General features: G+C 35.1%; 2 protein-coding genes and 1 long non-coding RNA gene across 5 annotated transcripts; 1 reads left to right on the forward strand and 2 right to left on the reverse strand.

Moving 5' to 3' along the window:
• Positions 1-112: 112 nt before the first annotated feature.
• On the reverse strand, positions 113-2,500 carry LOC147552458 (protein NRT1/ PTR FAMILY 5.10-like). Its single transcript, XM_086665662.1, has 3 exons — positions 1,889-2,500; positions 1,268-1,812; positions 113-994 (listed from the first exon to the last, which is right to left on the reverse strand). The coding sequence occupies exons 1-3, from the start codon at positions 2,237-2,239 to the stop codon at positions 172-174; spliced, it is 1,719 nt and encodes a 572-aa protein (XP_086521788.1). The 5' UTR covers positions 2,240-2,500; the 3' UTR covers positions 113-171.
• Positions 2,501-3,356: 856 nt separating this feature from the next.
• Positions 3,357-4,396, reverse strand: LOC147552459 (uncharacterized). The gene is made up of 2 exons (XR_015237863.1): positions 4,030-4,396; positions 3,357-3,649 (listed from the first exon to the last, which is right to left on the reverse strand). It is a non-coding gene; the product is annotated as an uncharacterized LOC147552459 (long non-coding RNA).
• A 7,492-nt stretch (positions 4,397-11,888) lies between these two features.
• Positions 11,889-16,365, forward strand: LOC147552460 (uncharacterized protein At4g06598-like). 3 transcript variants are annotated; one of them, XM_086665665.1, is made up of 6 exons: positions 12,015-12,209; positions 12,380-12,410; positions 13,797-14,540; positions 15,028-15,103; positions 15,262-15,388; positions 15,763-16,365. In XM_086665665.1, exons 3-6 carry the CDS (start codon positions 13,825-13,827, stop codon positions 15,960-15,962), a joined length of 1,119 nt encoding a protein of 372 aa, XP_086521791.1. In that variant the 5' UTR covers positions 12,015-12,209; positions 12,380-12,410; positions 13,797-13,824; the 3' UTR covers positions 15,963-16,365. The 3 variants fall into 3 exon arrangements, with proteins under 3 accessions (XP_086521790.1, XP_086521791.1, XP_086521792.1); XM_086665664.1 differs by lacking the exon at positions 12,380-12,410 and having other exon boundaries at positions 11,889-12,209; XM_086665666.1 differs by lacking the exon at positions 12,380-12,410 and having other exon boundaries at positions 12,021-12,209; positions 13,802-14,540.
• The last annotated feature ends 6,376 nt before the right edge of the window (positions 16,366-22,741 follow it).

A 22,741-nucleotide genomic window follows, 5' to 3' on the forward strand; every position in this document is an offset into this window, starting at 1 on the left:
GTTCTTCACCAAATGTATTATGCTTTTACACGCTTTCCACACATATTTGCATCCACAAACACAAAAATTAAAAATTTCAAACGAAATCGACAAACATCACACTAAGGATCGACATAAGAAGCTTTTAAGCCAATAGTAATAGCTACAAAGACTATAACATTATCTTGAAGATCAAGTCCCCATTACTTGTGCTTTCCTATCATACAAATAAGATGTTGAAAAGTACAAGTACCCGATGAACTCTAATACGCTAAGTCCAGCAAGAAGCCAATAAAATAAATCAAGATGTGCGCGGTTAAGATTGTTTGTAAACCAACTAGACTGGCCGCTCACGCATGTTATTTTCTCAATGATAGAGACAAGAATATCGCTAAGGAAGTTCCCCATACCGAAAATGGTAATGACAAGGGATAGACCAATGCTTCTAAACCCATCAGGCACTTGATCATAGAAGAATTCTTGCAAACCTATTGTGGTGAAAACATCGGCAAGTCCTAATACGATGTATTGCGGGGCCAACCACCAAATGGTCATAGGAATCGTTGCTTCCGGTGAATCAACTAACCCACAGTTTGTAGCAATTTGAAGCCTCCTCTTTTCAACTATAGCTGCTATTAACATGGATGTCACAGATAATATCCTTCCACAACCAATTCTTTGAAGCATCGTTATACCAGAAGGTTTGCCAGTGAAATATCTTGTGAATGGAACGAATACTCGACTATAAATGGGAACAAAAAGAACAATGACAATTAATATAAAAGCTTGAAATGATGCAGCTGATATTTTGAAGTTTGGTCTTATAAATGATCTATCCATGGTGTTGCCTTGCTTGGTGAAGAAAGTTGAGGATTGCACATATACAACTCCATAAATTAATGAAGTAGCCCATATCGGAACCAACCTTAACACCGCCTTCGCATCTTCTACTTGACGGATCTTGTTACATATGTTTGGATCATTCTGCTCTGAAACTAAAGCTCCATCCAGAAACCTACATATAATACGTAACGATTTTGTTACTTATTAGCACCCTTTATAGATTCTCCTCATTTACTAATATATATACAAAACAAATGGGGGATGATGAAACCTTTGTCCCAACTATCAACCTATTATGATTAGGGGAGGTCTTTTCTTCCTAAGCGAAGGCCGATGGTTAAGGAGAGATCCCTTATGCGTAATAACGCGTGAAGTGTTCAATGAAACCTAGTCAGAGGAACGCGTTATACCTAGTTTATTCTTATATATGCAAGTTATATCTTACTTGAATTGATAAGCACTGATTCGAGTTATATTTTCGTTGCCCTCTTGAATATGTACGAAAGAAGGAGATTTGAGGCTCCAATTTCTTGCTGCACCATGAAGCACTTCACCTAGCTTCACAAATGCACTTTTCTTATAATCTATATAACGATACCGATAAGTTTTTCTTCCACATACAAAAATAAGCATTCCGAAAACCACATAAATACATGAAATGCCAAAACTAAGCCCCCAATCAAGGTTTTCTTGAATGTAGTTAACAATCAATATTGAAACAGAATTACCAACGCCTAATCCGAAAAACCACCAGTTGAAGAAATAACTCTTCAACTCGCGTTCTTCTGGGTCTTGTCCATCAAATTGATCAGCTCCGAAAGCTTGCATGCATGGCTTGATTCCACCTTGAGCCATGGATATTAGATAGAGAGATGAGATGAATAAGAATACTTGTAATGAAGAAGGACATGAGTTGTTTTTCACTGAGCTCTTGATATCTGCTAGGTTAAGAGAAGGCATTACTGATGACAGTGTCAATAATCCAAGCCCCTGCAAAAACACAATTACTATGATAAACTCACAAACAAAATCATACATCAATTACTATGAAGAAAGAAAGACTAACCAAGACATAGATGACAAAAGAGAAGAGAATTGTACGAAATCGGCCCAAGTAAGAATCCGCTAGAAAAGCACCAAGAACAGGAAGTACATAAGCAATGCCAGACCCAATATATACGTTTTCAGCAGCGGTAACGGTGGATTGGCATTGTGAACCGGTTAGATATGTTATAAGATTAGAAAAGATGCAATATTGCGCGAATGTCCCAGCAATCTCAGCCCCAATGATGAAACTAATAGATTTCCATCTACCAAATTTAGACCTATCAATCACTTCATGTCCCTTGTAATCAAGTATACCTTCTACTCCACTTTTTACTAACAATGGAACTTCATCTTCTACAGAGACTTCCATTGCCAACTATCTTTTGTGCAGATGGAGCTAGTGATCTGGGCTTAAAAATTATTATATATCTCATTAAAAGCATCAAATCTCATTGATTTTGCCTTTGGTAGGTTATTAATTAATGAAAGGATATCTCACCCATTCTTTTATAGTTTAGCAAACAAAATCTACTAGGATACATTATGATATTTTCTCACATTAAATTTTCAAACTATATCTACTCTCCCCTTAAGTCGACTTTTATCTTCTTAATGTATCTGACCACGAACTTAATATGGTACCAGAACTAACCTACATGTGATAAGTCCAATGACTACACATGCTTCACGTTACAAAAGTAATACACGTGTTAGGTTCAAAAGTACGCCACGATGTTTGTGGAATAATCCCGCATGAAAAAATAGTAATCAATTAGCGAAGAATATAAGGCCGACTCTACTTATTGCTTATTGGTTTTGAGATGGATGACGACAAGCTTAACATGCATGTATATTTAGGGTAGGCCTAGAGAGTTGTTGTTCATACTCCTTCCACTGGTAGGGGTGGATTCGACATATTCATATGTACCTTACTAGTACAACTTTCAACCCATTGTTAAGATGTACCAAGCTAGATGGATATCTATACCTGGAAAACATCAAGGCACAAAGTAACATGTTAAATTGAGGATTAGGTGATAATCGCATTGATGAGCGGAAAATAATGAACACCAATGTTTAACGTGGTCCAGTCGCATATTTACGACCCACATCCACAGAGAACCGAGTGATGGATTTATTTTATTAATTTCCGTAAGTGTAATTAAGTTATGGAATAATTCGTGACATTGAATGGTAATAGAATGAATACAAATCTAGTACCCAACTCATGATTATAGGGTGAAGGACTGAAGTAGAAACGAGGTATTTTCATGGACCAAAAAGCAATCTTTCAAATATGACGCCCAACACATGCCACCTCGGATTATGTATCCACGTGTCACGCCACGTAAGCGTAAGTCCCCCGTAGAGTCGTAGGTCTCCCGCTTTCGCCTCCTGTAGCTTTTCTCTTCTTTTTTTTTTTGCTGCAACCGAAAATTGAAGAGTACAAACTACAAAGATAAAGTTTAAGGCAAGACCCAGTCAAGTTCTCAAATAGTTTCTTTATTTATTCAGTATAGACAGAATTTAACCCATCCATTCTATACACATTATCATGCCCCAAGTAGTACCACTAAATATTCTGACCATATCAAATACGGCATCATTTTTTTTGTTACTTATAATGAATTAAAAAAACACAAATATTCCCATCATTATTCTCTTGCACACCACATGAAACACACAGAACAAAGTCAACTTTTCTTCCGGCCGGTAATATGAAGCGGTTGAAGAACCAGGCTGTGACTTATCTCTTTCATCTTTCAAGGAGTTGTTACACCTAAAAACGAAAGAAAAAAAAAATGTATTAGTAGTGCGCACCGTGCATAAAAGAGTTGCCCAAGACTTCACAATTCTAATGCTTCGCAGACAGCGAGTAGTAGTTCACATGATAGTTGATACAACAATAAAATTATAAATTAATTGTTTGAGGTTCAAATTAGTTCCACCAAATTTCGAGTTACAAATACGGAAGAAGTTGAAAGATCACGTCCATAAAAAGCGAAACTTGTTATACGAATAGTCTTGATGTATATATAGATATAGATAAATAGATGAAGTTAAGAAAGAAAATGGGAGGGATATGAGTACCATATTTGAGAATTTATAACGCAAAAAACTATCAAAGTTAATGAAAATTTTGAGAGATAGAGAGATTACTTCCACATTTAAAACGTCGAGGGACATGTCTTCCACAGCCGCGAATAACCTTGACAGCTCTATTAACATCGATAAGATGAGCTAACTGTGGAGTAATCACAGAACAAACACATTCAACATGAGTTACCCTCACTAAATGGCAACAATAAGGAGATGGAGAATTCCCTCCCACTACATCTTTGCATGCATTCACCAACATTCTTCTCTCTTGTTTACACTCACCTGAACTCACTGCTTCAACTTTTATTCCATCTCCCCACAATCCCACCACCACTACCACCACCACCAAAACCCCCATAAAACCCCTACTTATAGATGAAGAAGATCTTCTTGCCATCTTTTTTTTTTGTTTCCTTTTCCTCTAACCTCTTCCAAGAATTAGCATCTATATATGAGCATCTTGAGGGGTTATTTTCAGTTCCACCCCTACTTTTCTTTGTATAACTATTTAACCCTCAAGGATGGTGATTATCACAAATGCCTCCTCAAACTAAGATGAGAAATTGATACTGGCCTCCTTTTCAGATCTTTACTTCGTAGTGCTAGATCTATTCAAATTAAGTATTGGAGAGTGACCAACAATTGATAGCCTAGTTGGTACTGCATTTACTCAGCAATACGGGTGTTCCCACGTCCGATTAATCTATGAAAGTGCAAATTCAGAATTATTAAATTTGGATATAAATAAAAGTAGTTAGATGAGCTTTAAGCCAATAGTTTCGTTAGGTTTTAGGTAAATAATAATGAGGCAGTTATCGTAGTCAATATCCAAAAAATATATATATATTTGAAGGTGACATTGTCAATTGGACTTGTTTACTTAGTAAACTAGTGATAGAGTGATTTCCAAGTATAATCAGAAATTTCTATGGAAAACTCCTCAAACTTTCTTCCCATCCAAGTAAATTAAGTATTCATTTCACCATATTTTATAATGAGGAATCAAATGTTTGAACTTTGAATAATGGCAAAACTCTAGATAATGATTTATGGCTGTATCCTTAAATAATTTAATATAGCAAGAAGAAAATGAAACATTTAATAAAATACAACTAACACTAAGAGCCAGTATAGGGATGAGATTGTAATAGTTTTGATGGTTATAAACAAAATAAGTGTCGGGACGACCACATGAAAAGATTTGTTTATTTGTTCTCTGCATTATTTTTTCCAAATCATGATTGTTTTGTTCTTTAGAAACACAAGATTCACATTGTTAGTGGAAGATAAATAGATAATCTTTGTTTTTGTTATAATACAACAGACTTTCTTTTCTCAAGAATAGGAGCAGACTTTCTTGACTTTTTTGAAGAAAAAAAAAACCCACGGGACGTTCACTTAGCATTTTGTCAAGAATCTTGTTAAAGATTCTTTGTACATTTAGTATTTTTCAAAAAATAAGGTTGAAAAAAATAAAGGGAGGATACATCCCGAGGACTTAAATTATAATAAGGGTTATTTTCAATTGGTTCCTAAAGTCTGAATAGCTTCTGCTTGTCCTTATAAGTTTGAATAAATGTCGAGACGATCTCTTCATTGTGTTTTTTGATGCATTAACTAAGAAATCAAATTTAAACTTTTCAATTCTGCCATTTTATCTTTTTCCTTCTTTATTTCTACTTTAGTCTCTTACTACTCGAGGTACTACCCATTGATTTCACCAATTAGGCACACTTCTCGAAGGTGGCCAATACGCGGACAACCGTTTTTCTTATATGGACAACTATTTTCGGGTCCGATGCGAGTCAACTATGGTTGACTTAGTTGATTTTGATTTAATAAGGGGACAACTCCATAAAGTCTTAAATACTAATAATTAGTAAATTGTGGACTATTAACAAAAATAATAGTTAAAGATTGAAAACCTAAAGTGTCTTCTTCTTCTTCATCTTCTTCCTTCTTCTTAGTCTTATTCTTCTTTCTTCACTTCTACTAAAAGTAAATTGTAGTTTCTGCCATTTTTTTTATCAAACCCTAGATGGATGAAGAAGACAAAATCTCTTCTTAGTCTTATTTTTCTTTCTTCACTTCTACTAAAAGTAAACTGTAGTTTCTACCATTTTTTTTTATCAAACCCTAGATGGATGAAGAAGACAAAATCCCTCAATCTGCACCTGAAGAAGTTTTTCCGGGCGTTTCTATAATAGGCATTAATGACATTGATGAGGTAAAACAAAACATAACTTGCGACGAAAATCTGGCAAAATCAGACAATTTTCCAGATTTTCGTAGCAACTTAGCTTCTGTTATGCCGTATTTTCGGAGAAAACCGACGAAAATATTGCATAACAGAAGCTAAGTTGCGACGAAAATCTGGCAAGTTTTCTGATTATGCCAGATTTTCGTGTCAAGTGATGTTCTGTTATGCCATATTTTTGCACAACCCGAATTACAAGATTCATCTTCCTCTTCACCATCGTTTTCAGAGTCGGAACCAACAGATTCATCTTCGTCTTCCACATCTTCTCTAATTTTCTCTGCCATCAGTACCATCTTCTTCTTAATGGTTGGTTTTAGGGTTCTAACCTTTGTCTTTGGGGGATTCTACAACAACTCCCTTGCCTTTGTTTGATGCCATAACCACCAATGCTTCTCCAAGGAGTTTCTCTCTCTAGAAATTTGGGTGATGATGAAGAACAAGTAATAGAAGAGATGAAGACTAAACTAACCTAGGATTTATGGAGAAAGAGAGAGGTTATCAGATAATACATCTGATTCTAAGAGGACATGAGTGAAAATAATAGAGAGTTGTCCCCTTAGAAACTGATGTCCATATAAAAATTTAATTTTTTTGCGTTGTCCACATAAGATAGTTGTCCATATAAGAAAAACAGTTGTCCGCGTATTGGCCACCTTCTCGAACTTGAGCGTCTTCTATATTGTTCTTTTTGAATCAATCATTTTCTTCTGCATTGTTAACTGAACATGCTTTCGGATATAAATGTTAAATATATAATGTCTTATGAAAGTGTGTAGTTATGTGTTCCTGGTCGAACTTCTTGTAGCAGGAAAATATAAACCTCAACGTTAATCGTGGACTTATATAGGTGGAATAGGAACTGTGGCAATAGGTTTTCTTACATTCTACAAAACTCTTGTTTTAATTCTTCTATATCTTTATTGTTATTTGACCATCTGAAATGTTGTAAGACATGAGGAAGAGAAATTCAAAGCCAATTTGGGTTAAACAAATGTCAAACTACCAGGAGAAGGCCAATCTAGGTTTGTTCACTACCAAAATTAAGGTTATTGCCGACGCCATTTTACCGACGGAATTTTTTAATTCCGTCGACACTAATGCTTATAGCTGACGGCATTTCCCATTTTCGTCAGTTGTAGTTGACCAATGTCAACGGCTTTCCATAAAACCGTCAGCACAGGTCACCTCCCTGCACATCCCGTGGTTCCATTCCTCGACTGTTTTCCGACGGTTGTCATTTCCATTGGGAGTGATCAGTTCCCGACGGTACTGTGTACTCCGTCGGTGATAGTTTGGCTGAGATATTTTTGTTTTGGTGGAAAATCTCGCGCTTCCCTAAATTTTTTTAGAAAAACAAAAAAACCTTTAAGAAAATCTTTCTCTCTGTGATGGTAGTTTTACTCGTCTCTCTCTCTCTTGCTGGTATGCTCGTCATCTCAGACGACTAGACGAAATCCTGGACTCTTGGCTGAGTAAGTCCTATAAGAAATCCTTCATCTTGGTTAGTTCCCTTCTATCTCTATTTAACTCTCTCTCCAGATGAAATCCTTCAAAGTTTCTCTTAGTCCATAATTAAGATCTTCTTCTCTGATTTTATTATCAGGTCCATTCGAATAGTGTAAATATTTCAAATTTGGATTGTTCTTCTTAGGTAATTAGTCGTCATCTTCTTAGATAATTATTGAATAACTTGCTTTGTATGAAAAGGGATTTCTGGATTTTTTAGGGTTGCTTTAAGTTTAGGAATTCTTTCATATTATCTTAAACAATTTATAGTTTTCATTTGTACTTTTTATTTTATTACAATTTAGTAGATTTGGTTTCTTTGTTTTAAATTTGATTGTTAAAGAAATTGATGTTGTATAACATATTCAATCAATCATCATTTCATAGATAAGGTAAACAATCCTTTCACTAGTTTTCCTAATTTTCCAACAAACTCTATTAAAGTATTTCAGATCTAAACATCTAACTATTCTCTGAAACAATTGGTTACTGATATTATTTTTTGTTTAACTTTTGAAATCTCGCAAAATATTGCCGACGGCATTTACTCTGTCGGGAGGACTCACTGCTGACGGTAATTACTTCATCATACTGTCGGCAGTATAGCGTGTTTTCGCGGAAAAAGGCTTTCCCGCGAAATGACTTGTCTTTTGCCAGCGGTGGCAGAATTAAAGACACCGTCGGAAATAATGTCTTCCGACGGCTTGTGTTCCGTCGACGGGTCCGTCGGCAATACTATCCCCGACACCTTTTTAGCCGACAGTTTGTAGGCCGTCGGGATTCATCATTGCTGGCGCTTTTTAAAGTTACCGACATTCCGTCGACATTAGACTTTATTTTTGTAGATCACGAAGGACAGGAATTTATTTTATGTTCAATACCTTTATTAATGGATGTCCTATGAGAGAGAGAAAAACAAAGAGAATAAATTGAGGAAAGGAACAAGACATTTAAGTTAACAAATTTTAGTAACTAAAAAATATCTTGTACAGGTAGTAACTAGGAAAATTCTCTAAAAGTTAAAGAGAAAAAATGTACGAGACTAAAACAAAAATGAAAAAAAAAATATAAATGGAAACAACTGGAAAGTTAACTTAAAATATGAGTGATTAGTCAATGCATCAAACACACAAAAATGGACCAGCTCGGTATTTTTGCAAACGTGACTAGGAGCACACAGGAAGCTGGTTACACTTTAGGGGGTCAATTAGAAAATAACCTTTTTATAATTGAATGATTTTTCTCTTATGTTTTTCTCCAATTTGCATATAGTTAATTTGGTGTGTGCCTGTGATGGCTTAGATTAGTTAATTAAAGGGTTATTTCCCTAATGGCCCCCAACTTTGTGACCAGCTTCCCGCCTGACCCCTATTTTACAAAATATACCCATATGGCCCCCTTCCGTTATAACACCGTCAATCTCTCTCCTCCATCATGTTTTCTCTCTCTGCCAAGTCACGCCACATCATCTGTTACGCCACCTCATCATCTTCTCCGGCATGGGTCGCCGGCCGGCCAAATTTTCGGCCGGCGACCTTCAAATTTTTTTTTTTCTCTCTCTCTCTCTAAACTCCGGCGAAGGGGTTTCCCTTCGCCGGAGTTTAGAGAGAGAGAGAGAGAGGGGAGAGAATAAAAAAAAAAAATTTAGAGAGAGAGAAAAAAAATTTGAAGGTCGCCGGCCGGAAATTTGGCCGGCCGGCGACCCATGCCGGAGAAGATGATGAGGTGGCGTAACAGATGATGTGGCGTGACTTGGCAGAGAGAGAAAACATGATGGAGGAGAGAGATTGACGGTGTTATAACGGAAGGGGGCCATATGAGTATTTTTCGTAAAGTAGGGGGGCCAGGTGGGAAGCTGGTCACAAAGTTGGGGGCCATTAGGGAAATAACCCTTAATTAAATGAAAAAGGGACACTAAAGCGCGTTGTTAAGTCAGCTTAATTTGTTTATCCGATTTCTTGATTGTTTAACTTTTGATTAAAATCATTCAATGGTTATTAATTTTGTGACCAGCTCTCCTTTCCATTCTTCATTTCATGTAAATTTAAATTTAGCCCATTTATTAGGATTCAGTCAAAACTTAACTCTTGTCTCCACTTTTGGCTCTAGTTGGATCTCGTTCTCCACTTTTTTTGGAATTATTTTGTTAAAGAAGCACAATTAAATTTCCAAGCCTAACTTCTTATTATTTTATGAAAGAGCATTGGACAAATTAGTGATCAGTTAAAATTAATAATCAAAAACAACATATTAAACCTAAAATTGCATTTAAAGGAGACAAAATATACAAAGAAACAAAGTTTTTTTATTAAAAATTTACATTGATTTTGAAAGCATAATCTAGTGTTTCATAAATGCACAAACACATTGACATTGGTTTTACTCGACGATACCTTACTCAAGGCATCATTAGTTTGTCGTTTGTTTCATCCACCAATATATATTGTTAATTTGTTACTGTATTGGCCAAAATACGTCACCAGGAGTGCCCCTAGAAATCCTCGATTAATGGGCTTACTGCTTACACGGTGACCAAGCCCATGAACTAATGGCTACTGAGTCCGACCCATTTATCTTCGGGCACTCCGAAGCAATGTCAAAATACGGAAGTACATCCATCCCTAGATAAAGAGGTCCGCCCTCACCTCCTCAGTAGACAGAAATACAGAAGTACATCCAACCCCGGATAAAGAGGTCCACCCTCACCTCCTCAACGACTCTCCCTTCGTAGAGAGAGGAGAGAGAAAAAAATTATAATTTGAAGTTTGAAGGTTGTCGGCCGAAAATTTGGTCAGCCGGCGACCTTCGTCGATGAAGACGATGATGTGGCGTGATAGATGAGGTGACAGAGAGAGGTGATGAGATGGAGGAGAGAGAGTAACAGACATTTAACGGTAACTGAAAAAAGGGGGTCATCTGAATATTTTTGATAAAGTAGGGGGATAGGCAGGAAACTGGTCAAAAAGTTGGGGGCTATTTGGGAAATAACCCAAGATGAAAATTAGGATGACATTCTATTGGACTCAAATATGTTTGTCCTCTGAGTTAATTTGGCTCAACGGTCCATGCAAGTCTTCAATATGGGCCCAACTTAGTGGTGGGAATCGGTCTGCACAGGTCGATACCGGGTTCTTACTTCATCCGATCGGTCGAATCGGACATAAAATGTTGGTGACCACCTATTTATTTAGGCAGTCTCGGGCGGTCACTTTCAAGAATTGTTTGTCCATCGACAGTCAAAGACCGTTTATTTTATCGGGTCAGTTGGACACCGGACGATATTGGTTCGGGCTTTCCGATAACAATTTACAGAAACTTGTAACTTCATTTTCATCCTCGTGAAGCAACCCTCAAACAACAAATATGAATCAAACCAGTAAGTAACTAAGTATGAATCAAACTAATAAGGACTAGAGATTCAGAGAAAAACATAACACAAAGTCCAAAAAACCTTCGCAGTACAATGCTCGATGCAAAACTTTGAATGGATAGAGAGATCCGGAGATAGAACAATATAAATGGAGAGGGGAAAAAACTAAGATGATCAGAGATTTTATATTAGCTGAAGAAACCAAAGAGAGAATGAAGAGTCTCTAGATTTGTAGCTGACAACCTTTCTGGTTAGGAATTTAGGGTTACTTACTTGGACCATGGAAGAAAAGAGAGGAAAAGAGAATTAGGGTTACCTAAGGGGTATTTATAAAGAGTTGGGCTTTGGGTCGGTTCGGTCTTCTATATCTATCGACCATCGTAAGTCTATAAAATCAGACGGTCTATAACCTCTGAAAATGAGGAGTTGTTTATTCGGTTACTAGTACCGGTCGGGTATTTGGACGGACCATATTGGTTAGTCGGTTTAACAGGCGGTCAGTCGACATAGAATTTTGACCATGATTGTCCGTCACTTCTTTCCGATGATCGTTATAACTACGGGATGTCCATACACACTTTTTATCTCTGTTAGAACGGATCCGTAGTCTTTGGCATCTTTTTCCCACCACTACCCTAACCTACCTTTTATGGCCCAAGGCACCTACCCTTTTTCATAAAAAAAAGAACACTCCTAACACTTGTCAGAGTCCACTCAGTAATATGAGCTGTGCAAAACAACGTGCATTACTATATATAAGCATGACATGGCAATTATAGTCACACTCACACGTGGAAACAAAACCGTTATTTTGAATATTTCACGATTTTTTGACGTTATAACATCACAATCCGAAACATAGTACCACGTTTCGTGATATTTCAGAGAGAATATTTTGTCATTTTCGGAGTAAAATTGGGGTTGGTTCACCCACCTATTGAACCAATCTCTCTCTCTCTCTCTCTCCACTCTCGCTGTCTATCTGTCACTTTCTCTCTCTTCACCAACTCCTCTCTTGCTCTTTCTTAGGGTTTCAATGATTCTTCTCTAGGGATATCCAGAAGAAAAAGAAGGTCTATTAGACGTATTTCAGTTGGCGATTAGGTACTCACCATTTTCTTCATCCTGATTCATCTTCTCTTAATAGAATAGGTCTATGTTTATAATTGGGATTTTGGATTGAGAGTTTTGATCATTTCTTTGATTTGGTGGTTGTAATGTTCCTTCATTCTGATTTTAATCTTCCAATTATATTATTTCTTGTTTCCGTTTAGGTTTTTGAAGAATTCTCTTATAAAATCCACGGTAATTTTTCTAATTGTTGAGCTTATGGTTGATTATAATTAGGTATTCTAAGTAAATTTAATACTTTTACAAAATTTTGTGAAGAAAATGGATTGAACAGTGAAATTAAGAGCTTAAAAGTTGAATTAATTGTTATTTGTTGGATTTAATGTAGTTTAGTATGTAATTACTGTGTTATTAACCTTTTCATACAGTATATGTGTATTTACTTTCTGATTGGATTCTGTTAGTACACCAATGGTGGGTGGATACCCAAACTCGTGACGACAGAAATATAATGTGAAAGTTGTCTCGAAATGAAAAAAGAAAATGTTAAGTGTGTGAAAATCTCCTTAATTGCATATGGATGTTGATTAACTGATGTATACATCTCTGTTTTGTGATACTGAGAACTGGTCGCAAAGATGAAGTTTTTTCATCCTTGAGCTGTTAGCTCATTGGTTAGGAATTCATGGTTTAACTAGGTTCTTCAAACTCGGCAAAAAAAAAAAAATCTGTTAAGATGGCTTAGTAGATTTGCTTAAAAGTCACAAGGGTCTTTTTCCTAGCTGAAAATCAAATTGGTATCTGAATATGGTCAAAATAAAGCAGATCATTGTTTGGCATGCATTACTAGCTGAAAATGTTTTTGGCTTCCGAAGAAATGAAGGGTTGATTAGATATCAAAGAGTAAAAAAAAATGCATTGTTTGTGTTCAGTATATGGGGTGATGGAGTACACTAGTAGCTGATTTTAGGAATGCAGCTTGAATTTCAAACGCTAATCTGCTCTTTTAGGAACATTTTCATAGTTTAATGTTTTCAAAAGCAGCTTTAAGCCTCAGGGGTTTTTGCATAATGGCGAAAGTAGCCTATAGGATTAGGAGAAGAACTAAGGACAAGGAGTAAGCCTCATTAAGAGTCAAAACCTAAATATTTTACACACCTTAATTGTTCTTTTTTTAAGTTTTGTTACCTTAGTGCTTTAATAGATCCATGGTTTTAACACACAATGAACATGTAGAAGAAAAGGAAATTATCAAAAACTCAGTAGAGAAGATGAACAATGTAACAATAGGACAAGGTGGTATTGAGGCATTTGCATAACTTGGTAAACTGACAAATATCATTAATGGCGAATATCATTGAGACAATCCTTGAAACATGCGCTTCAACTGTGTTTCTAAGCACCCTTTTGCATATACTTTTCTTTGGTGCCGGTTACAGCTTTTGTTGCAGTCATATGGGAAACCTGTTCTTTCAGATTTTCTAGATGGGCCTTCATTTTTGGTTGACTTTATTTTCTCTATAGCAAAAGTTTACCGGAAAGAGTTTTATCAGAAAAGAATGATCTGCTGTTTTTTGTTCCATTTTGTTAGTGGTTGCTGATTTTCTTTCATCTCTCTAGGTTAGACAAGCAGAGCTGCATTTGTGCTATGGAGAATCCTAGAGCACCATCAACCTTCAAAAACCTGCCTTACACTCAAAAACAATCTCTACGTCCTCCTAAAAGTCCCTTCCCTAGCACATCTCCAGCATATGCTGACTATGGATCTATTCCTCCAATAGGATCCAAAGGTCTTCCGAAACCTAAAGAAGGATATAGGAATCACCAGCGTACTTCCTCTGAGAGCTTTCTTGTTGAGGAGCAACCATCTTGGCTTGATGAACTTCTTGATGAGCCTGAGACACCTGTGCGCAAAGGAGGCCATCGACGATCATCAAGTGACTCTTTTGCTTATTTTGATGTTACTAATGCTGCCAGATTTGATACATCTATTCAGGATGATAAGTTGAAAAATATAAACCGTATATCTTCATGGGGATCTCAAGGTTTTGACCACTATGATGCACATCAGGCTTCTTTCTATCAAGAGCCAAATTCTTTTGGGAGAAAGGCTAATAAGGCATGGGAATTAGCGTCGAGTTCTCCGGCTTACCCCGGAGGCCTTCCATCTGTGAGGGATAATGTTAGACTCCAAAGCTCAGGATCTTTATTTCTTCCACACGAAACAGACGGCATTTCATCTACTGCCTTCAACAAGCAAGATCAAGAGCTATTTGGTTCACTTAATCTGGAAGGCTTTTCTGACAGAAGAGACGGCACTTATAAGCCTTCTGCATCAGAGACGGATCCAAAACGTGCTAAACAGTACGATATCTTCTAAACTTTTCTGCTTGTTGAGTTTTTATACTGAACTTACTTACTTCTAATACTATTTCTATTTGACCTCCTTGATCTCAATCAGCAGATGCTGTCATATTGTTTCTTTTGTTGTTGGTAGTCAACAGAATGAACACAAGTGAACTGTCATCTTCAATTGTATAGCGGATAATGTTAGGCGATGTTCAAGTACGAAGCTGTATATGAAAGATTAGATTTTGGAAACCTTCTGCATACCAAGTTTCCTTTTTTAACATCGGTTGTTTCAATATGAATAGAATATAGTTGCGAGCAACTATGACATGACTAAATGTAGCTCTTAAACAAATAGTTTGGGAAATATCGATTTGGTGTCTAAAAACGAGTTGAGAATCTGATATTTTAAACTGTTCGGTGAATCTTGAAGGTAAAAATACTGAAGATTATAATCTATTTCTTTCTAAATATATGTAACCAAATGTTCCATCAAATGCAGGCAATTTGCGCAGCGCTCACGCGTGAGGAAACTCCAATATATTGCGGAGCTGGAGCGAAATGTTGAAGCTATACAGGCAAGTCTCAGTAGAAGCTGAAGTTCGCTAACTTATTTCGCCTATAAGCGAAAGCATTATTTAGTTGAATGTGCACACTATGAGTCTAATAAGTTTTTTAAAAAAAAAACTATGAATAGAATAATATTACAAATTCTCCACCGTATGTTATTTTACAGGGAGAAGTATCTGAATTTTCATCTGAGATTGAATTTCTGGACAAGCAGAAGCTTCTACTAAGCATGGAGAACAAAGCCTTGAAGCAACGTATGGAGAATTTAAGCCAAGAGAAACTAATTAAATACTGTAAGTTTTTCTTTCTTTTCATTGGTCACTTGTTATAGACAAACCAAATGAAGATTTTTGTATATAAATCCGCGCGAGTTAGAAACACTGACAAGCAAACCCTATAGACTAAGGAAATTTTTGTTTTTCTAAAATCTGGAATATGCTAAATACACATAACTACGATGCATGTTCAGTCAGATTCAGACGTAAAAAATACAAACACTACGTAAAAGACTTACTATATGTCCCAACAAGAACATACTGTGTGCCCCTTTTTAAGGTGGACAGCATGTTGCTCCATTTTACTTTTGCTTTGCCCTAAACTTTTGGTTTAGAGCTATGTTCATTTATTTTAATTGAGATTATTACTTTGGTGGTGGTGGGTTGTTCAGTGGAGCAGGAGATTTTAGAGAGAGAAATTGCGAGGCTTCGAGCTCTATATCAACAACAACAGATGCAACCACAGCAGCCTTCATCTACTCATCGTCGAACTCGTAGTAGAGACCTAGAGTCCCAATTTGCCAATCTTGGTTTGAAACACAAGGAAGCAAGTTCAAGCCAAGATCCAGTTACTGGTCAACTCCGTATATGAACTTACATAGCAAAAACGTGTTACATATTGGTCCGCACCCCAGCAAAATCGTCGTAGAAGTGTGGTGTTCTTTTTTCTTTGTGTGAAGTTTTGGGTCAAGCACAAGTATCAGATTCTTGCCATCCTTAATTGAGGTGATTGTGTTCTTGATCCAGCCCACCGACGTTCTAAAATTATTAAGTGCACCTAGGAGTCAGTTACTGGATAAGTCATCTATCTTATAGGCGATCGACTCGTTTGAGGTGAAAACACTAGTTTTATTTGGTATTTAATTTTTGTTTTTGTCTCCATTTTCCCTTTGATCTTGTTCAGTTAACTGCTAGCATGCGGCTCTATCGCTTCAAACATGCCCTTGCTTCCTTGTCAAGTGTTTTCATCTTTAACAAGTCCTTTGTACTTACTATATTTGCTTCCTGCATTCTTCATATCCATAATCAGGATGTTCACTAGCTTTGCCGAAGGATAAAAATGTGACCAATACGTTGTTTGGGTATTCAGGTAGCTTGTTTCATGAATCTATTTTTCAACTTTGAAACAAGAGAGATATGGTTCTAATTTCTAAAGTCGATTCCGGGCTTGTTAATACCTTTATAGTACACTTACATTTTTGTAAGGCATTTGGTCCACAAATAGTTTTATAAATACTAATAAGATACAGGAAAAAAACTAAAATTATCGACTTTCTCTTTTCTCTATCCCCTTTCTCCTTCATTCTAGAGATTTGCAGTTGTCACTGAAGTTCTCGATAGTGATCGACTCTTCGCATCATCTTTATCGAGTATATAAATCTAATGTTTGTATGTATAGATTGGACTACTAGTTATATAGAATCAATTTTTTTCCTTTTCTTCATCCAAAACATATTTGACTTCGGTCGTGTTTTTCATGTAAAACGAGGTTTTTGATCGTGTTCTTCACCTGGAATAGTTTTGGAATGTCTAAATTTGTAGTGACAGTCTGCAAAGAGACATTAGGTGCTTCATTGCACTGAAAGAAAAGCGGACGAAGAACACCATAATATCTATGTATCAGTATGTTCATGTAGTTGTTGAGCCAAATCTGCTCTTGTAAGGTTTCCATGTCAATCCCATTCCGCTCTCGCATAATCTTATTTCATGAGTTCTTCACTGAAGTTGACGTCAAATGATCATTTGCGGAAATGAAACGTAACCTAAAGTAACTTTTGGTTGATTGTCGTATTAGATTGATCTTTCCTGCTCACTGAAAAGATACACCTCTCAACGGGCGCACGAAAAAAATTGGCCTACAACTTATTCTTTTTGACGGTTGAATAGTTCCTTGGGAGAGAGAGAGAGAGATAGAGGAAGTGAAGGGTAGAAAAATGAAATGGAATGTGATGGGTGGAAAAAAGTGAAGTAGATTTATCAAAATCCAGCTTGGTTCAGGCCCTGAGATATTCGCCCCCCTATCATTATTTCACTTCTCAATGTTGATATCAATTGGTGGGCAAATTCTCACCAAACAATATAGCAAAAAATTTCAATACGCCACAATCTTTTTCTTCTGAAATAATTTCAGCGTTTCTTCTACTTCTTTATCTTTTCTCACCATGATTTTTCTGTTGAGATTGATTTTCTTGACTTTTGGCCTATGAAAAATTGACTAGTTGTCCTTAAATTTAACATTTAGAGCCCCCTCATGTTGCAAATTTGATCACGTATTCGAAATGTCATTCTTGGACATGTCATATTTTCTCTTAGAACAATCCAATGAGTTGAGTTCGGACACTCAATTTTGAAAGCTTCTGACTTTTTCTATCTGAAGTAGGATCCCAACAAGAGTTCCCAATCCAAATTATGTAGATGTTTGAGATTTTGATTTCAATTTTCTAACTATTAATTATTAGTTCCAAATATAAAACAGTGGCCATGTTTTTCTTACTAAAAAAGATAAATTATCTTTTTGTCTTTTTAGGCTCCATATATAGTTTGGAAATAGTCTTGATATAATTTAAATTTGATATAATTTAAATTTGATATAATTCTAGAGAGAGAATTTTAAAAGATATATAAAAAAAAGGTGGCCAATATGTGGACAACCGTTTTTCTTATATGGACAACTATCTTATGTGGACAGCCAAAATAATTAATTTTTTTATATGGACACCAGTTTCTAAGGGGACGACTCTCTATTACTTTAGCTCAAGTCCTCTTAGAATTAGATGCATTATTTTAACACCTCCATTTTTTCTCATAAACCCTAAGTAAGTTTGGCCTTCTTCTACTACTTCATCTTCATCATCAACCCAAAATTCTAGAGAGATAATTTTTTTTGGTGAAGATTATGACATCAAACAAAGGAAAGGAAATTGTTGAAGGATATTCCTAACCAGAATGATTAGATCTAAAAACCCTAAACCCCGTTAAACTTTTAAAACCTAGAAATCAAAAATTTCAAAACCCTAGATTTTTTTACAAAGTAGAGTTGCTCGTGCTTCGTGGAAAATCGACAAAACACGAGAGATCTTAATTTCTGAGTTTTTGTAAAAAAAAAAAAAAAAAAAACTCACTTACCAATTTCATAGATTTCCTACGAAAATTTGGCAAGACAGAAGGAAACTTGCCACGAAAATCTAGCATATTTTCGTAAATTTCCTACGAAATTCTGGGAATTTCTTCTTCACTTCGATTTTTTGCCTTGAAATCGTTTTGTATTCTTTCACAACCTATCAATGTAGGGTTTGATTAAAACCCATCTAGGGTTTGATAAAAAACAAAGGGAAGTAGTAGAAACTATAGTTACCTAAAAAACAAAGAGAAGTGATAGAAACTATAGTTTACTAAAGAATAAGGGAAGTGGAGATTGATGAGTATTATCTTCTTCATTTATCTAGGGTTTGATAAAAAGGAAAAGGAAGTGGTAAAAACTATAGTTTACTTTTAGTAGCAGTACAAGAATAAGAATAAGACTAAGAAGAAGGAAGAAGAAGAAGATGACGAAGAAGAAGACAACTTAGGTTTTCAATTTTGAACTATTATTTTGTTAATGGTCCACAAGTTAGTAACTGTTAGTATTTAAGACTTTATGAAGTTGTTCTCTTATTAAATCAAAGTCAACTAAGTCAAGCATAATTGACTCGCACCGGACCTGAAAATAGTTGTCCATATAAAAAAAACAGTTGTCTACGTATTGGCCACAAAAAAAAAAAACATAATTTCCTTTCCTCCAAAAGAACTCAAAATGAAAAGAATTAAAACAAATAAAAAGATCAATTTTTTTTTTTTGTTTTCCAAAAATCAAGTGGATTTCCTATTTAAAGGAGATCCACTCCAATTATGATAGTTGGAACTTGGAACCCCCAACATTCATAATTAAGGATGGGAGCCCGGAGGGGAGGACCCCCAATTAGAGCAGCCCCACATGGTGCATTTAGTTGCACCTTCTCAGCCATTGACATTTCCACTTCAACTCTCGTGAACAAGTCTTGTCAAGAGGTCATAGTCCTTTACTATCTCACTAAGCTATCAATCAGTCTACTGCTGCATTAGTTGCCTTTACTCCATATTCTCCACCATGGCACCATATAACCAAAGGTAAAACAACATAAAATGAGATCCTAGTTTAAAGTATAAAAAAGTTTTCCAAAACCTCAAAAATCTGAATATCTCTACAAGAGAACTAGAGTTGTTTTATCTTTCGTAGGGGGTAGTGGAGCAAGACTTTCGCGGACTCTTGAGAGTCCGCGAAAATCTGAGGCATTCAAATCCAGACATTTGAGAGTCCACGAAAGTCTGAGGCATTCAAATCCAGACATTTGAGAGTCCACGAAAGTCTGAGGCATTCAAATCCAGACATTTGAGAGTCTATGAAAGTCCGAGGCATTCGATTGTAGACAAAATATGTCCCAGACTTTGGTGGACTTCATAGTTTGATGAATTTGTGAAGGATTTGGGACAAATTTGGAAGCCAAAATGTCTTTCAAAAAACAAGAGACATTTGAAGTCCATCATGTGATCAAAAAACAATAATAATATTAAAATAATAAATGTCTACCAAATGTCCATCAATGTCCACAAATATTCACAGATGTTTACGAAAGTCGAAAAATATATTTTTGAAATGTTAGTATAAATATATTATTTCATGTGATTAAACAATAATAATAATATTAAAATAATAAATGTCTACCAAATGTCCATCAATGTCCACAAATATTCACAGATGTCTACGAAAGTCGAAAAATATATATTTGAAATGTTAGTATAAACATATTATTTCATGTGATTAAACAATAATAATAATATTAATATAGTAAATGTCTACCAAATGTCCATCAATGTCCACAATATTTACAGATGTCTACGAAAGTCGAAAAATATATTTTTGAAATGTTAGTATAAATATATTATTTCATGTAATTAAGAAATAATAATATTAAAATAATAAATATCTACCAAATGTCCATCAATGTCCACAAATATTCACAGATGTTTACGAAAGTCGAAAAATATATTTTTGAAATGTCAGTATTAATATATTATTTCATGTGATTAAATAATAATATTAATATTAAAATAATAAATGTCTACCAAATGTCCATCAATGTCCACAAATATTCACAGATGTCTACAAAAGTCGAAAAATATATTTTTGATTAGCACAAATATAATATGCATTACACATTTTGTCAATGGACTCAAGATCTTAAAATGTCCCCAGGACATTTTGTCTATGGATCAAATGTCTTGAAATGTCTATAAAGACATTTTGTCTACAAACTCTCAATGTCTTGAAAATGTCTATGAACACATGTTGTCTATAATAACTCATCCGAAATGTCTTGAAATGTCTACGGGACATTTTGTCTATGAAAGTCTGTGAAAGTCCCGCTCCACTACCCCCCCCCCCCCCCCAAGTAGTTTGGTGTGGCAAGTACAAACAAGGGCTCAAACATATCCTTGGAGAGCTAGCTATTCACCCCTCCTCGTGTAAAGTTCATCATAACATATGTATTTATTATAGGAGCTAGAAGACCGTCTGATAAGGAATAAAAGCTCTTAGAACATCTCCAATGCAAAATTCAAAAAAAAAAAAAAAATCGGATTACTTGTATGTTAAGTCTCAATTGAGACTCGAAAGTTTACTGGAATATGAATGATTATATCACGTGTGCTACTGTCTATTTAAACTATATCCTTTTATTTAAACTATATAAATTAAACGTCAACTTTATTATATATTTGAATCATTATTGTCTATTTTGAAGATATGAAATAGTAACGAGATAAACTAATTTAAATAGTATTTAAAATCAATAAAAGGTCTCGACCAAGAAAAAATTTGAAACGTATGAAATTGATTGCAATGAACAAAGAACGTGAGAGAAGGAAAAAAGAACTAGAGATAGACTAATGTTCAAGCAGAAGTTGCTAAGATGGTGGTTAAAACCTTAGGTTTTTAATTTTTTTTAGTTGTGATATTATGTGAAGAATAATATGGAAATTTGGTCAAAGCTTCCTACATATTTTTTGTTTTGGTGAAAATGTTTAGTCAATCTTTTTTGGTCTTCAACTCCTTAAGTATTCTTTTAGTTTGCAACACCTTGCGACAACTTTGCAATGTTTTGCGATACCTTTGCAACACCTTGCGATAATTTTTCAATAGTTTTTTAAAAGTATTAGATTTTTAACCAAATAAAATACGAATATTTGGATTTACAAAAAGAAAAAATATAACTTTTGTTTTTAACTAAAAAAAGGTTTAAAATTGAGTCGTCGACCCAATTTCATGTTTAAATATTAGTCATTCTTATATTTTTGCTAAGGATAATTTTGTCCATAAATATTAAAACAACTTTCTCAAGACAAATTAAAAATGGCCAAGTCTAAATGTTATCTACCCACTAATTTGTTTGCCAGATGCATGAAGAAGAGTGCATAATATTTAGCTTTTCTTCACGAGGCAGTTTTGAAAATACTTTGAGCAAAAATGTTACGTGTTCGTTAATGTGTTTGTCACATACAAAACATATTAATTTATTCTACAAGACTACAAGTGTAAAATGGAAAATGCTTAAGTGAAAAATCCTATTTGTTCTTCAATGTGTTTTTGCCAAGTTTGATAGTAAGAACAAAAAAGAGGTGATAATGGGTCAGGGAAGGTTGAGCCTCTATTGATCAATCTATTTGTGGTGAGGAGTGATTTGTGAGCAATGGTCCATAGTAAGAGGAGGGACCTAGGTCTCTATTACATTACAAACTTCATGACAATATTTTTGGTTGTATTTGAAAAAGTTAGGCAAAATATTCTTTTGTGATTTTATAATATCAGTACTTTTAGGTTTTTTTATTTTTTATTGTATTTTTATAGTTCTCAGATTAATTACTGTTTTTCTAATATTGAAGGCTTTATAATTTTTTTCCCTATTAAATCTAAGTTAATTAAGTCAAGCATAATTGACTTGAAAAGGACCTGAAAATTATTGCGCACATAAAATATTTGATTGTCTATATATTGACGGCTTTTTCTTTGAGTTTTTTTATTGGAGTCTTAGAGATGCTCTTAGTGAGAGAATAAGACACGGGGACGGTAGTTTCATCTTTCCGTCTTAATAAGTTAGTAATAGTATGTGAAACATTTTCACAACATATGGCTTTATGTGTGGGGATAAAACATATAATTATATCATAGAGGATAAGATTTGTTGTTTTGCACTAAGTACCTTACATATAAGATGGGATGAGAGATTGGGGGACCTAGGTCTCAATTACATTGCAAACTCATGATACTATTTTTGGTTGTATTTGAAAAAGTTTTAG

This window comes from Eschscholzia californica, unplaced genomic scaffold (genome assembly GCF_041429995.1).
Source record: "Eschscholzia californica isolate CP2 unplaced genomic scaffold, dmEscCali1.0.p SCAF_3, whole genome shotgun sequence".
Taxonomy (NCBI): Eukaryota; Viridiplantae; Streptophyta; class Magnoliopsida; order Ranunculales; family Papaveraceae; genus Eschscholzia; species Eschscholzia californica.

Excerpts from the sequence above, each read along its gene's own strand:
- LOC147552458 (XM_086665662.1), bottom strand. The coding sequence starts at position 2,239 with ATGGAAGTCTCTGTAGAAGATGAAGTTCCATTGTTAGTAAAAAGTGGA. Across the intron at positions 1,813-1,888 it reads CTTTTGTCATCTATGTCTTG|GGGCTTGGATTATTGACACT; the intron begins GTTAGTCTTTCT and ends GTGTTTTTGCAG. Across the intron at positions 995-1,267 it reads ATCAGTGCTTATCAATTCAA|GTTTCTGGATGGAGCTTTAG; the intron begins GTAAGATATAAC and ends TATTATATGTAG.
- LOC147552460 (XM_086665664.1), top strand. The coding sequence starts at position 13,825 with ATGGAGAATCCTAGAGCACCATCAACCTTCAAAAACCTGCCTTACACT. Across the intron at positions 14,541-15,027 it reads GATCCAAAACGTGCTAAACA|GCAATTTGCGCAGCGCTCAC; the intron begins GTACGATATCTT and ends CATCAAATGCAG. Across the intron at positions 15,389-15,762 it reads AGAGAAACTAATTAAATACT|TGGAGCAGGAGATTTTAGAG; the intron begins GTAAGTTTTTCT and ends TGGGTTGTTCAG.